Source organism: Lipotes vexillifer, unplaced genomic scaffold (assembly GCF_000442215.2).
Source record: "Lipotes vexillifer unplaced genomic scaffold, Lipotes_vexillifer_v1.1 scaffold683, whole genome shotgun sequence".
Lineage (NCBI taxonomy): Eukaryota > Metazoa > Chordata > Mammalia > Artiodactyla > Lipotidae > Lipotes > Lipotes vexillifer.
Window position 1 is genome coordinate 438750 of NW_006779881.1, and position 16867 is coordinate 455616.

The 16867-nt window shown below is 40.6% G+C and overlaps 1 protein-coding gene across 1 annotated transcript in view; it reads right to left on the minus strand.

The window, feature by feature from the left end:
• Positions 1 to 268: 268 nt before the first annotated feature.
• Positions 269 to 16867, minus strand: part of YBX1 (Y-box binding protein 1) — a 21037-nt gene continuing 4438 nt past the window's right edge. Inside the window, exons 3-9 of the mRNA XM_007453025.1 lie at positions 16363 to 16725; positions 16187 to 16250; positions 7230 to 7263; positions 4602 to 4691; positions 4000 to 4302; positions 3815 to 3897; positions 269 to 503 (exon numbers count right to left, since the gene is read on the minus strand). Coding sequence (XP_007453087.1) covers positions 269 to 503; positions 3815 to 3897; positions 4000 to 4302; positions 4602 to 4691; positions 7230 to 7263; positions 16187 to 16250; positions 16363 to 16725 — 1172 coding nt within the window. The remainder of the gene's footprint in view (positions 504 to 3814; positions 3898 to 3999; positions 4303 to 4601; positions 4692 to 7229; positions 7264 to 16186; positions 16251 to 16362; positions 16726 to 16867) is intronic.

Genomic DNA, 16867 nt, shown 5'->3' on the forward strand with positions numbered 1-16867 from the left:
CTCACATTCAAGATACAATGTAAAGCTAGGCCTCCAAGTGTTAGTGAGCCGAAGTATGGCTCTGATACGCGCCATTACCAAAATGGGATATTCAGGTCATGTTATGATTAGTTTGGGTAGAAGATATTGTATGTTTAAGTGGCTTACCTTACCTGATGAACTGGGTTTTTTTCTCTTTCATTAATGGACACCACTCATGACTGCTCAGAGGCCAGAAGGCCATCTACACTTACTTACCCGGATGATGGTAGAGATGGTAAGCCGGCATTTACTCAGCCCCGCCCTGCTCAGCCTCGGGAGCGGACGAATTCTCAGCTGGTGGATCGGCTGCTTTTGTCTCTTTGCCATCTTGTGGTTTAGGGTTTTCTGGGCGTCTGCGTCGGTAATTGAAGTTGCGGCGGTACCGACGTTGAGGTGGCTGCTGACCTTGGGTCTCATCTCCTTGATTTTCCTTATCTTCTTCATTGCCGTCCTCTCTGGGCTGTCTTTGGCGAGGAGGGCCCCTGGAATGAACATTGTGCAAACTTGCAATGATAAAACCTTCTTTCTTTAACCTAGCCACCAGTATTAACACATCTGGCCTTTCTGTTTATCAAGTGGTCTGCAGGCAATTTAGCAAAATCAAAAGAGCAAATTTGGCTTTTATTTCACAAATTGAGTGTGACTTGGGAAAAGGATTTGGAAGTATAAACTGGAAGATGAACGCTTAAAACTGGTTTTAATAGTCTTGTAAACTTTTACCCATAGTATAATCTATTACAAAGTTAGCCACGAAAGGACTAAAGGTGGTACAACACTATCAACACCTTGATGTCATTTAAAAACATGGGCTTTAAGGCAACCAGGTTTGGGAACAAGTGCTAACTATCCTTTATAGATGAACACTTGCTAAAAATGCAGGAAGTCAAAACCAAAGAAGAGATGCTCTCTTCATATAAATGAAAGTACACAACAACTATTAGTCACTGGGAAAGGCAAATCAAAACCACTTCATACCCACTAGGATAGTCATAATCCAAAGGCTGAAAAATAACCATGTTGGGGAGGATGTGAAGAAACAAACCCTCAATACACTGCTGGTGGGAATACAAAATGGTGCAGCAGCTTTGCAAAACAGCTTGGTAACAAATGTCAAAGAGTTACTATATGACCCAGCGGTTCTACTCCTGGGTCTATAGCCAAAACAGTGTCCATTATGTGATTACTGTATTATTCACAACAAAAAAAGAAACCCAAATGCCCATCAACTGGTTAATGAAGAACAAAATGTGATATTCATACAATAGAACATGACTTGGTCATAAAAAGAAATCAAGTACTGATACATGCAACAACATGGATGACCTTAAAAATATGTGAATTGAAAGCCAGACACAGAAATACCCGAAATAGGCAAATCCAGAGACAGGGAAAGCAGATTAGTGGTAGCCAAGGGCTGGGGCAGAGGGGAATGGAGAGTGACTATTAATGAATACAGGACTTTGGGGGTGGCGGACTGGGGGAAGCGTGGCGGTGATGAAAATGTCTGGAATTAGATGGTGGTAATGGCTGCGTAACTCTGAATATACTAAATACCAGTCAGTTGCATGCTTTAAATGAACACCAAGATTAGTATCATCCTTCTATACCTATTATAGGTCATAATAAGCTCTAATTTCCTATTTAGATCCGTACATTCCATTTTTCACCTCTAACCCTTCCAATCTCCCACCTACCTCTCCCAACCCCACCCCCACCCCTTCTCCTGAAACCATTTCCCCACATTTTGTGAACTCATGACCAGTCTTCGGCAAAACTGCCCTGTCTTTCCCCTGTAGCCTCCAAGTGGTGGCTGTCCCACCCCTATCACTGCGGCTTCTAAAGTGAATTCTAAAACCCCAAACTTTCAAATCTTATGTTATGCCATATTCCATTTACTACACTTTTCCTGTTGTAATTATGACAGTCCCAAATAATATGGGCTTTCAGATTCTTTACTTCCCATCCAACTCTTGTTTGCTACCTAGGTTTTCTCAACTTCAAGCATTCCACTCTCTAATCACCCCTTACTTATTTTCCCGGTTTATTCCAGGTGTCTTGTTCTCACACTCTATTTCCACTAGGACCTATAATCCAATGATCCCATCACTCATTCTATCACTTTCTCTTCCTTAATCTGTTTCTCCCCTCTTTCTCCAAGTATAAAGTCCACCATTAATCATTATAACCAATCTCAAACCCAGTCATCTTTGGGGTAGACAAATGCTGAACAAATCTAACTCTATGCCTGATCTGAGGCTGCTGCTCAAAATGGCTGGAAAAGTACAACCATGTTGGGTGGACCCACTTTAAATTTGTGAACACTATTATTTGATTTCCCCTATTTCTCTTCTAGAGATAATTTCACATCTTTGTCCCAAACCCCCCAAACCTCTCTCACCCCTCTCTCCTTTTGACTGCACTAACATACCGGGGCCCATATACTCTGGCTTCTTACACACGCAATGCCCATGGTTTCCAGCAAAAGACTAACCCACTATTTGTGGACCAAATCCTATCCTAACTGAAGACAGTTCTAGCAGTTACTTCCCTGACAACTGTCCTCTTTTACTACGTTTTCCAGCCTACAAATATGCTCTTATTTGTCAAACAACAAAATCCTTTCTTGATGACACATTTTCCTTTATTGCCACCTCATCTGTCTCCTTCTCAGCAAAACTCCTGCTATATTGCTCTCAGATTTCTTACAATTTGCTCTTGGATCTACATCAATCAGAATTTCACCCCATGGATTTTAAGTAGCATGTGTCATTTGAACAAAAAATCCCTGGCTAAATAGTTTGGAAAGCCCTGCGTTCGTTGATACTTTAAGGCAAATCAATCTATCTACCTTATCTATCTATCTCACCATAGCAATTATCTCACACTGTAATACTAGTCTATTCATTCAAATGAGACCATTTAGTCTAACTTAAACCAAAAGGCAAACAGTAAAACAGAAGCACTTGACAACAAAAATTCACATGCTATTTTTAAGAACACCAATGAAACTAGGTACAAAATTTAAGCAGCTCTACAATGTAAGAAAAAGTAGACCAAGGATTCTGCCCTTGGAATTTAAATGGATAGACTGCCATGAAAACCTATTTTAGACCATTTATCACTATCACAGATAAACATTATCACTATTTAAAAACATATTGTGATTATTTGTAGTATTTCAACAAGGTAACTATGTCTAGGTTGAAAATAGTATACTACCTGTTAGTCTTAGAGATCACATCTGGAGACTCAATGCTCTAAGACCCTTAAAAGAAATAACTGCTACAACAGTCAATCCTAACATCATGGGACTGGGAACACTGCCTCAGTGTGCTACATATATGTATAAACGTGTCTGACTCATGGAGCTCTTCCCCAATTACTCTGTACGCTAATAATTAAATACCCTCTGTTAAAAAGATATGCTTACCTTTTACCTTTCTCCCTCCCAATGAACCAGGTTTTAAAGTTATAATACAATGCAGTTTAAACTACTATTTTCTTACCTGTTAAAGGACAGAAAATGTGCAATTCCATACCCTCATTAGAGAAAAACAACAACAAAACCAACTGCATAAAGTAGACCACATCTATAAAGGTGTTTTTAACCAGTGCCAGCAAAGATGCAAAGAACATATTCTCAAAGATAACTGACTTCAGGTTCATCTCTTAGGTATCTGATGAAAGAAAATGTGAAGTGTTAACAGATAAACGACTGAAAAAGCCTGCAGAAGAAGCATGCTGCTGCTGAGTCCTAATACATGCTTAAGAAATTTTAAAATACAAACCATACCTGCGGAATCGTGGTCTATAACCCCGATACATATTCTGTCTCACTGGTCTACCTTGTTCTCCTGCACCCTGGTTGTCAGCACCCTGAAAAGGCAATGGAAATCAAGCCAATACGGACCAGTAAAAACCCAACCAGACAGAAGTCTGAATACCACGGCAGTTAAAAATAAATAAAATCGCATTTACCTCCATCACTTCTCCCTGCACAGGAGGGTTGGAATACTGTGGTCGACGCCCATAGGGTCTCCGCATGTAGTAAGGTGGGAACCTTCGCCTGCGGTAGGGCCGGCGCTGTTGGGCCTGGCCTTCAGGAGCACTCTCCGATCCCTCATTCTTTTCCCCACTCTCACTATTCTGGTAATTCTGCTGGTAATTGCGTGGAGGACCCCTGCGACGTGGATAGCGTCTATAATGGTTACGGTCTGCTGCATATTTACTGCCTTGTACTGGAACTCCACCAGGGCCTGTAACATTTGCTGCCTCTGCACCCTACAAAAGCCATCATATATTGATAGTGACAATGGAATTAAGTACACTTAGCAAAACTTACACAAAGCAAATAAAAAAGGGTCTCTGTGGCCAGGGGTGCATAGAAATGATTAAATATTAGTTCCTCACTGTTCTGAAGAGATAGCCCTCTAACTGCAGCCAGCACATTAGGATTGATGCACCTGTGTTCAAGTGGTCACCTGACCCATCCATCCACATTAGAGCCACCATCCTAATGGATGAGATCTCCAAAATATTTCCATACTGAAGTCAAACCTTTACACAAAAAGCATCCTCACCTTTTCTCCTTCAACAACATCAAACTCCACAGTCTCTCCATCTCCTACACTGCGAAGGTACTTCCTGGGGTTATTCTTCTTTATGGCAGTCTAGTAATATCACATTCCAAAAATAGATTAACAGGGGAGAATAATGTGCTTTTTCATTTAAAATGTACCAGAGTCAACAATATTTTAGCTTGGATATACACTTAAAATTAGCTTTAAATAAGACCAAACCATCAATAAATTTAGGAAAACAGGGACCAATGCTACCCCCAACCTCAACCAAAATACTCCAATCTTACAAGGCCCCAGCATTTTACCACTATTTTCCAAACTAAAACAAGTAATTTAACACTCAAGACAGACACTATATAGATATATATTTTAAAATGCTTTTTGCAAAAGCATTATATGTAGCTTTGAACAAAATGAGGATATCCATCTATCCCCAAAGACTGCACTTAATAGTAGAAGCTAGCCCCACACAGGGCCAGTTTAGATGACAGGCGAGTTTAGTTTTGCATGCTTCAAAGTTGACCAAACCAACTTTGTCCCTGTGTTACCGTATCAAACTCAATTACAAATGTCAACCAAAATCCCTTCCAACCTGACTGTGGTAATACTTCGATGGAAATGCAATTCACATGAATTAACTATGCCACTTTTAATATTCCGACTGCCTGGGACAGTTGGTTATTACCTCCCCAGAATACATTAAATCTCACATTGTTACTTGTTCTCCAGACTTCTACGACAAAGTTAAAGGGGAAGAATAACATCTCACGTTTGTAGTACTTCCATCAAGTTCTTCCACACATTACCCACTCAATCTCATTATGACAGATGATGTGAGGCATTATTATTCCTCTTTTAAGGTAATAAACAGGCTTTAGAAAGTTAGGTGACTTGCCCAAGGTCACACAGCTAATAAGTGGCAGAGTATGGACTTTTCTAAATCCAGGTCTTGGGACTCCAAATCCCATGTTCATTCTACTACATCACAGCGGTATCCCTTACAGGATCACTCATGCATTTCCATTCCAGAGGAGGCAGGACAACCAACAAATCTGAAGCCAATTAAGCTAAGTTGCCCAGAACTGCAGTCTCCTTGATACACCACCAAGACCTGAGCAGCCAAAGTCCTAAGAAACAACTAAATGTTGAAACCACCTCCAAAATAAAGAGGAAAGCATATTGGTGACAACTTGTGGGTTGGTACAAGCGGGTGATATGCATTCAGCCAAATAATTGATTTCATCTGTCATCTAAACTGTCACAAAGTTTTCATACCTTTCATATAACTCAATTATCTGCAGTCATAGGGGATAGCACAAGTATGGGTAATTAAAATCCCAAACTCTTATTTTGGTCAGCATTTTCAACGCCCTCCCCAATCTTCCCAAACCCTTTACTGTTGCTCACAGGCAGCAAGACTGGCAAGCTTGCTGTCTCTTGTACCTAATTCTGCAAATTCATTTGAACATGCAAAAGGGAAGTAAGGAACAGATTAAGTGTTGGTATTCAATTTTATAAAATAAACATTTGCTTTAATATAACACTTTGCCTGAGCAGTCCTATATTTGTTTAGAATTTAAAAGTTTCCATGCTTATGTCTGACCCTGTGATTACTGGACAGGGCTTTTGATGTATCTAGAAATTGATCTGGCTTCCCCCTTGATTGCCACTGAGTGCTATACAGGGCACTTCAGAGAGCTACAAAACACCAACCTAAGACAGCCCTTCCTATGAAGTATGCTGCCAGCCAAGCTCATACCTCCCTGAATAAAGGCATGAGTGTAGACTGACTTTGTCTTTTGATGTCTACATTACAGTATGGTGGCTAAAAAGTTCTTAGAGTGATTTTCAATACAAGTTGACAATATTTCAACAGTTTTAGCAAAAAAACAAAACAAAACAAAAAACTGCAGAGTAAAGTACACATTTATAAACATTTTTCCTACCCACTGCATTCCTATGAGGATAATTAAGTCCAGTGGGGCCTATGATATACTTAAGGTTGGAATATTAGTGTTCATTTGGCAGTGGCTTACTTTAACAATAAACTCCTTAATGTTTAAGCATTTTCCAAAATATTTTCCTTAAATGGTACTTGTGGGGGAAGTTCAGCATGTAGCACCTATCCTGTTATAACAGAAGGACCTATGCTACGTTTGCCAGTTTTTCAACATTCATTTCAAATTAATATATTTTGCAACTTTGGCTGATTTCTCCCAGGATTACTGTTATCTGTCCTTACCATAGAGGTAATTCTAACAGCATCTTGTCAAAGTTTCTGTGTATATATAGCAATGGTATTAGTTCAAGTTTAGATTAATGGAGGTTTTCAGTTCATCTGAAATTAGGTTTCAAAATTTAGTGTAACAAGTAGAGCAGATTCAATATTTTAAAAAGCTATAGCCATTAACAAAATACCAATGTGAAACACCTATTTTAATTAAGTAAACTGCCAATATAAGGTTTCAATGTTCACATTTAAGCTGTACTACCCCTCTTCCTGTGGGAACTAAATTGTTTGGTGACTGGACTTAACCTTTTTGCAAGGAACAGTAGTTGACAAGATATCCACCCTTTTCTTCCCACAAGTCTTGAGACAGAAGGGTAAATATCCACACGAGCACTCACCTGGTGTACAAATACATCTTCCTTGGTGTCATTCCTACAAGACAGAACCAAGTTGAACAAGTTATAAAATTGAACACTACATTTCATGTTGCCAAAGATTAAGAATACACTTGGTCCTTTCTGCACTCCCCTCCCCTTTTTAGAGACTTTCTCGGCTGCCAACCAGCCATTAGGAAATTAAGAAACAAAACAAAAACACAACCAGTAAGCCATCTACCCTAGAAGGATTAAAGACTAATAAAGTACGACCTACTAAGCTATTAAGAGGATAGAAGTGACTAGCAACATACATTCTGTCACTCCTCATCCTACTGAACAGCGTTCCTGCACGACCCACTCCTACCTCTAATAGCACGGTTACTAACTTAAGTAGGAGAGATCATGAACATATTCTCTTCCATTAATTACTAGCTTCCTTCTTTCTCACTTCATCCTCAATCATTTCCTTTTTACCATTTCCAATTCCCAACTTTCCTTGAGGATCGTAAAGATGACCACAGAATGGACAATACCAGGAATGAGCCCTAAATGTAAATTATGGACTTTGAATGATAATGATGTGTCTGTGTAGATTTATCGATTGTAACAAATGTATCCCTTTGGTACAGTACAGTGGGGAAAGTCATGGGTGCAATGTGTAGGCCTGGGGTATATGGGAACTATGTATTTTCTGCTCAACTTAGCCATGAACCTAAACTGCTCTTAAAAATAAAGTACGGATTAAAATAGAGGGACAAGATCACAATGAAGTACAAATATGAACACCACCAATACTGACATCATTCACACGGCAAGCATTGTTTGTGCTGGAGAACTAAGGAGGTGAAGATGAATGAAACTTTTTACTAGCACACACAACCCCCTTTTTCACTTCATAAGACACCATTTTACACAAATCTTTAGTCTGTTCCTAAACAAATATGGTTGAAATATTTGCTTCAGGACTTTACAAGTACCTATTAAAGGAGGCAACATTTGCCCTAAGTCTTAAAGGAGTTTACTGGAAAATGAGAAAGATGTTCCAGGTGGAGAGGTCACGGACATGGGTAAAACCAACAATGAGCAAATTAAGTGTAAATTGGGTTCAACCTAGAATATGGCTAGGGCTGTGGCTGTGTGGAAGGGTGAATATGGGCTAAATCATCATGTAGGTAGAGAAGCCAGTAAACACTTTTATGGAGTGGACATATAAATTATTAGATAAATTAGAACACGATAAATTATTAGGTGTTAAAAAACGGTTGCTATTACGGAAAGTTTGAAGCCAAGAGGAGACCTGTTAGTTATAAAAGCTACACCATAAGTCCTGACTAGGACTGATGGAGGCCTGGACTAAGGGGCTGTGTATGAGGGAGTAGACTTGAGATATTGTTCTTGAATTAATATGGGAAAAACTTTGTGGATGAATGGAGGCTAGAAGTCAGGGGGCAGTGGTGAATGATCTGAATTTTTAGCTTAGAGACTGGAGGTCACAGTAATGATACTATGAACAAAAAGAAACACTGGAGGAGCAACAACATTTCTAGACCTTTATTGATTTACCCTACCCTACTGTGAGTAGGTCAGAGTTGAGGAAGGACTCAATAGTAGTTCTAGTGTTTAATGACAAAAGGAACAAAGGTTACAATGAACTAGCCTGACTGGTTTATTGACTACTGGCTCCTTGCTGATCCATGGAGTAATGTATGCACCAAAGAATCCATATAGGCTTGGATTATCATAACATGAGGACATTCAATTTATGGAAACAGGATCGATCACACACACAGAGAGAGAGAGAGAGAGAGAGAGAGAGAGAGAGAGAGAGAGAAAGCTGCACGACTGAATTTCAAGCTCTAAGGCTGTTCCAAAGACAGGGGGTACTACTTCCATTAAAGGGAGTGAAGGGTATACGACTTGCCAGATGACTAGGTAAAGGATATTTGGTACTGGACTTTCATGTGTAAATTAACTGAGTTTTGAATATAGTATTTTACAGTTTCAATATGCATTATAATTTCCTAAAAAATGCAGCTTTCAAGAGAGGGATTTTTCATTACTGACAATAATGTTACCCATGTATCTGTGTAGCCAATACATTTTTTCTAATGTAGTTGCGAATAGACATTTACAGATGGAAAATATTATACACCACAATAAAAAGAAGTAAAAGCAGTTACCTATGAATTTTACTTCAGGGCTGCAAAAGGAGTATTAAAAAAAGTCACCAAAACTACCTCCCCAGTCAGGACAATCTTAAAGATAGTACAGACAGGCAGTACACACAACATAAATCATCTCTTGGAAAACAGATTAGGGAGAGGTTTTCTGGGTACAGAGCTTTGTGGAAACCAATATATGTTCACTAATGATGTCATGCCAGACAAGGTGATACTCATTTATTCTGTTGTCACTAAACCAGTCTATAAGAGAATATATCATGGTCAAAAGATATATAGATTTTAGGGGACTTCCCGGGTGGAGCAGTGGTTAAGAATCCACCTGCCAATGCAGGGGACATGGGTTCAAGCCCTGGTCTGGGAAGATCCCACATGTTGCGGAGTAACTAAGCCCATGCACCACAACTATTGAGCCTGAGCTCTAGAGCCTGAGAGCCACAGCGACTGAAGCCCGCAAGCCTAGAGCCCATGCTCTGCAACAAGAGAAGCCACTGCAATGAGAAGCCCATGCACCGCAACGAAAAGTAGCCCCCACTTGCCACAACTAGAGAAAGTCTGTGCGCAGCAATGAAGAACCAATGCTGCCAAAAAAAAAAAAAGTTATGTAGATTTTAGGGAAAAACTTGACAGATCAAAAAATGTAGTTTTAGCCAAGCCATAATACTACAGTATGGACGCAATAAATCAATCTAGTTGCAACTTGTTAAAGGACTACCAAGAAGTTCAAGGCACTACCAATAGGAAACCTGATTTTTACTCATTCTACTATTAACAGCTGTGTAGCCTTGGAAAGCTGCCCCCTCCTAACTGGATCTTTTCCTTCACCCACAAAAGGGGAAAAGCTTAGACACGTAACAGCTTATACTGCAGAGGGTTTACGTTCCAGATACTGTGCCAAGCGCTTTAACTCTTTAGATCATACCAATCCCAAGGCAGATGCTTTTATATTAACCCCCCGTTCTACAAATTAGGAAAATGAAGTATGCGGTCATCTGCTTAGAGTGGTAGAACTTGATTCCACAGGCCCTGGGCTTTATCATGTTGAAAACTCAAAAAGGACCAGTTTGGAAATCTTTACATATTTCAGCTGTAGAAGCAGATAACAGCATATGGTTTCTCCAATTTTGGGAGAGAACAACAATGAATAACAAGCATCCCTACATCCTCACCTGTAGTACACAAAGTTATTCGTATAATTAGACCAGGGTTCTGCTGCATATTGCGCCCTCACATCCCTCAACACTTAAAAAATGTAAAAACCATTCTTTGCTCACCAGCCAGATAAAACCAGTTCTGAGAGGGTTTCTTGACTCCTGATCTATAGTAATACTGGAAAAAAGGCATGTCATGGCTACTAGAGATCTTACTGAAGAGGGAAAAGCAGCAATTAAAGATGACCAAAATGGCTCATCTAGAAGCATGTTTTAACCTTTAGCTATTTAGTAATGCAATGAGGAGAGAATGGAGGCATCACCAGCACTGCCTCTTACCTCCTGAGAACCAAGAGGCATACTTTTCTGCCTTTACCATACTTTAATGAGGGTGGAAGGTTAGACACAAGCCAAAGTATGAGCTCCAACCCCATGGAGCCAAGTCACTGAAAACAGAGGCTGCCATTCTTCTGTCTAGCACTCAGCATACTACAGGAACATGGTAGGTGCTCAATTTTAAAGTATCTACCGAGTGTCTACTATTCATTAACATTAGCCAGCTCCAATCTACCAGAAGCCACTGGGCTGATGATGAAAGGATAGCAAGCCCAAAGGCCTCATTCAATTCTTTAATACTGTTGGGTATTTACTTGTGCTAGTTAGCTATCTGGGCATTGTGCTAAGCACAAGAAATAAAAATAAGATGTGGCCTATCCTCAAGGATTTCTATCTAGAAGGCCACCACTATTCAATCTAAGGCAGCAGCTGAATTACCAAATATGGTTTTCTACATGTTAGAGTATGTTAAGTCATACTAATCAGAGAGGAAGGAGGAGAGAGGGGCAAGGTGGGATATAGAACACAATCGTTAACAGCTCCTAACCAGAACCACTGGAGCCAAGGTTGGAATCCTGGCTATCCCCATTAGTAACTACATAATCTTGGGCAAAGTGCCTTATTTGTAAAGCCAAATATCTAAGTTTGTTTTCTAGGAGCCATAATAAAAAGTAAGGACAAGTAAAACTAATTCGATCATTTCAACATACATGGTCAACATAAAATATTGAAGTATCTTACAGTAATTCAGTTTCTCAGATGCTTAATAGCCACATGTACCTACTACTGTATGGGACAGCATAGACTTACAGTATTCCAAGTGTCATTCCACGTATCACACACCAGTCCTCCCATTCTCCTGCAGTCAAGCGTACTCTTTTTGCTGTATTCTTCTACTCCGCCTCTTCGTATTAACAGATCATTATTTACTACTGAAAAATTTTTAATGAAAACATACTTTTCTCACCTATCTAGAAATATAACATTGTTCTTATTCAGCAAATAACACAGCAGTGACTTCAAGGAAAAAGAAATCACACAGATAGCAAGAGACTTTAGAAAAAAAGGGGATACCATTTTAAGTTGAGAATGCCAAAGAAAAAGAAATCCTGCAGGGATCTAAAGAAAATGGAAGTCTCTTCAAAGTTCCTAATGTAGGACAATGAAGGTATGTCTTTTTATGCCTCCACCCCCTTCCACCCCGCCCCATCCCTCCCTTAGCACACCACCAAATCTTCAAGCCTTCCCTAGTGCCACAACACTTACTCATTTAGGTTACAGACTACCTATGATTTCTTGGTTCTTACTGTGCAATCAAGTTATGATCAGTTTGACTTTAACAGCCCAAGAGACTTGGCAATCATCTTTCCACAGGACTATAAAGTTAAAATTAACAGGGTTTGTAGGGTCACAGACTGTTGTATATTTTTCTTTTTTAACAACACTTATAAAAAGGCAAAACCCGTTCTTGGTTCACAGACCATATAAAACCAGAATGAGTTTAAAGATAAAGATCTAATACTCTCTTTTAATTCCTTAATTGCCTCCCAATATTAGGTATTAAGCAAGTCCTTTACTTCCTAAAGACAATCTGCACGCTGAACTAGAAATATATTATAGCAATCCCTAACTATATGAAACAGGCAGTGAAAAGCAGAAAGCTTTTCAAATCTGGGAAACTAGTAGCATACAGCTCTAGTGACAAGCTAGAGATCATTTAAGAAGAACCTTTCAATGGCCAAGAATAACCCCTCTGCCCCCATTACCTGTAGAAAATGTAGACCATGTAGAAACAACCAAACTGAAGACGACTAGGGTCTATTTTCATAGACAGCAATAACAGGAGTTAGCGCACACAAACTCCATTGTCAGAAAACAGAGTTCAAATCCTAGCTCTACCACTTAGCAGCTACACTTCTGGGGCAAGTTTACTCAACCTCTCTGTGTTTCAGGATAGTACCTATTACCTGAAAGGTTGGATTAAATCCATTAGCTGATTTTAACCATTTACTATAGTTCCTAGCATAAATACTTGATAAACATTAGCTACTCTTATCACCACCATAATGAAGGATCAGTTATATACATGTGGAATCCCCAATAGGTAGGGCCCACGCAAAGGGAGACTAAACCTGACAGCCATGACTAAGTATTTTTTCTAAGGAGGGACAGCTAAGCCTTTCCCTGCCTTGGTTTATTAAACATCATCCTAGACCATGGGTAAAAAGTAATACACATAAATGCATATAGGAAGGGAAGTCAACAACAGGAGAGAACTAAGCCTGACAGACTGTCATAAAGAGAATGCATGCCTCATTTACAGGCGGTAATACTCATGACCAGCTGATTTTCATTTCCATGGAACTAAAGACCCCAAAGCTAAAATACAGCTCTTAAAAAAAGAAGATACTCTGATCAGGTAGGCCACCAGTTTGTGATCTCTTCTCTGTTTGATTCTTTTTGCTCCAAATACCTTGCCCAACCCTTACAATTCAGCTTTTTAAGTACTCTGGATAACAGAAAAGTATTCCTATTCTGGTCACTATAAAAAGATTCATGTCCGACTGAAAAATAAATTGTTACTGATTCATGCTGATCTTTCATAAGTTTGGTGAGCATAGATTAATCCTCAACACCTGGAAGCAAAAGAGAACATCAAGTTTCTAGATTTAAAAGCGGAGAATCAAACCCTGAAACCACTGACCCCGTGGCATCCTTTTAATGCCATCTTCAATAGTCTTGAGTGAAGTTTATCATAAAATGAAAAGTAATTTTGGGGGGTTAATAAACGCCCCCAGTCACATAATCCAATTATCTTTTGCAGACACAGCATACAAAGGAATAACAATGAACTCCTAGACTACATAGCCTAACAAAATAAAACCAACATTTTTGCTGTGTTAAAATCTTTATACTCTTATTTAGCACCTTTCATACAATGAAACCCTTTAAAAAATAATTCTAACAAGGCTATAACAATTATCACAAGCAATAACACAGACTGAAATACATGTTTACAATAAAAATACACTTCTTTAAAATTTTACATTAAAAATGTATCTTAATTATAAACACTTTAAGAACCTAGAATATAAAATTCATAGAATTCTGAGGTTAAAATTAGAGCTACACCAATCATCCCCAACACTACACCCTCTCCTTTATACAGAAACAGTACACATGTGTGACACACACACTTTCTCTCTCAGGAGAGCCAGATGCCTCCAGCCCTGAACCACCTGCTAGCTTCCAGAACTATAGTTCTTTAAGACATACATTTTCCCTTAAGTAAGATAAACCTCTCCTGAACTTACCTGCTGTTAGGTTTTACAGTCTTGTTCAAGTCTCTGAATCATTCATTGAAACGACCAGTTTTAGAAATGTAAAGCACATCTGAACCAGTTAGTGTGACAAAATACTTGAAGTTAAGACAGTCCAAACAAAGCATCATCAAACGCCAACTTACATTTAACTTGCCCTGTATGACAGCCAAATGAGCTGACTGCAAGTCAGAATAGAGAGATTCAAGGAATGGTATCTCATAGAATAAAAATTTAGAGTATATGAAGAACTACTTTTATCTTGGATTATCAATTGTTCACTTGAAAAATATCATAACCTAAGTCCATTTAACAAATGCAGCAAAACAAAAAACATATGCTACAATTTCTAAAGCACAAACTACTTAAAAGCTTGCAAATTACAGTCCCTCTTAATGTGCACACCAGTGATATCCTATCACATTGGGTCAAAGGTCAAAAGCAGTGTTTCTCAAGGTAAGGCCCACAGCCATTATCACCTGGAATCTCCTTAAAAATGTACCCCAGACCCAATGAATCCAAGCTGGGAAGGAAGATTTCAGGAACGTGCATTTTTACCCTTCCAAGGTAAGCACACTTAAATTTGAAAACCACTGGTTTAAGGGTGAGGCCAATAAGGAGAATCAGAGTAAGACTGAAATACTAATGGAAATGCTAACAAATTCAGAGATCACCTAAAAAGTGATCAAAGCATTCCCTTTCTTCCTTCCTCACTAGTAGCCCATTATCAAAAAACTGATGAAAAAAATGTGGCCTTGGCCTGTCCCAAAGGCAGTCTGGAAAATTCCTAAAGATTTTGGAAAAGACAAAATGTTTCCCCACAACTGCAAACGTGGAAAACAGACCATCAAATGCTTACAACCTCTTTCGCTCTGAATGCTTCCACAATACCTTATGGTTGAGTAACTAACGGTTTTTCACCAGCCAGTTGTGTGTCTAAGCTTAATCTTGTCCTTTTGGCTTCCTTCAGTAGTGCCCATTTCAGAAACATCTGGTGTTACTTCTTATTCTTAAGTTCTTTCAAACGTCTAGTGTTAAGTAAGGATGTAAGACAGAAAATACTGAGATGACTGTATCATACCTGTAAGGCCAATATTGCTGTTAGCGTGCACAGTGCCCTACACCCCTGTAACTGCACTACTAGCCTTGGCAGCCATCTTGGATATGAAGCCTGGCTGACAAGGAGACCATGAAGAGCACTGTGAGTAAACTGCCCTTGTTACCATCACTATAGCTACAAACAACTCTAAGGATTAATCCTAAAGATGCAGTTTGTAGCTCTGCCTTCAAATACGAAAAATAATGTTACCGCTCTAATAAGCTACAACCAAAGCTTTAGCAAGTACGATTTGGCGACAAGGAAGTACGAGAAATAAAAATTGAGGAAAGGAAACGGGCCATTCATTTTCTTCCAAATGTTACAGTATGAGCAAATAAAACCAACTGTTGTCAAAACAGCCCTAACGTGAAATTTATCAGAGGCATTGTAAAACAGCATATAGTGAAACACTAAACAAAGGAATTATAATCTTAGTCAAAACGACATACTTTCATTATCAAATCACGTTGCCTCTAGAGGTTAACAAGTTGTAAATAACCTACATAATTAGTGGCTCACATTTTCAAATACCAATTTCAGTAACGTATAAAAGCATGATGAGGATAAAAACGTGGTGGGCCTGAGCCTAACGGAATTATACCAGATCTTAGCTTTCTCAGTTTGCCGTAACTGGTAAGAGATGGCTCACTCCACTTGCCTTTTAAATCGCTTTGTACCTTTCAAGTTAGCTTTAGATTAACATTTAGCTGCAAAACAAAGACAATCTCTAGATCCACTAATCCTTTCAAGTCACCAAGGAAAACAAAATCCCACTAACAATACACCAGAGGTGGCAACCTACACAAGCTCCAACAGTCCTAAGTCCGCAAAGCCTACAGATGGGGCAGAGCATGCAAGAGACAGGACGAGGATTCAGCGGCGGTCATCTCACCTGTTGATGAAACCATATCCGTTTCTTACATTGAACCATTTTACTGTTCCCAAAACCTTCGTTGCTGGAGGAAAAAAAAAAAACCCACAATTACCAGACATCCTTTTTTTTTTTTTAAACCGCCACGCATCAGCATCCGGTGGCTCCCGCGTTCCCCGGCGGCGGCCAGCGGCCACCTGACAGCCTTTCTCTCCAGGGCCCGCCGGCCAGCCGCGCGGTCCACGTGGGTGAGCCCACAGCTACGGAGGCCCGGGGCGCGGGCCCGAGCTGGGTGTGCGCGGGGACCGCGGGCGGCGGGCGCTGCGGCGAGCACGTGAGAAAAGGGAAGCCGCCCAGCCCACTCCGGCCTGCGTAGGCGGCGCGCCGCGCCCTCCGAGTACACGCGGAAAGGAGCGGGTGGGGGACGCAACAACGGCGTGCGGGCCCGAGCGCACGCGGCCGGCGGGCGGGCGGGCAGGCGCCGAGGGGAGGGACCCCGCCGCACACGCGGTCGGCGGCGCGCGGCCGCCCAGGGGGAGGGGCGCGCGACCGCGCGGGGTCTGCAGGGGGCGCGGGAGGCGGCGCAGGCGCGCCTCGGGCACGCGGACCGGCGTCCGCGAATGGGGGGCGCTGGGGGAGGGGTGGCCGCGCGCCGCCGAGTCGGCCCCCGCCGGCCGCGCGCCCGCCGGCTCGCCCCGCCTC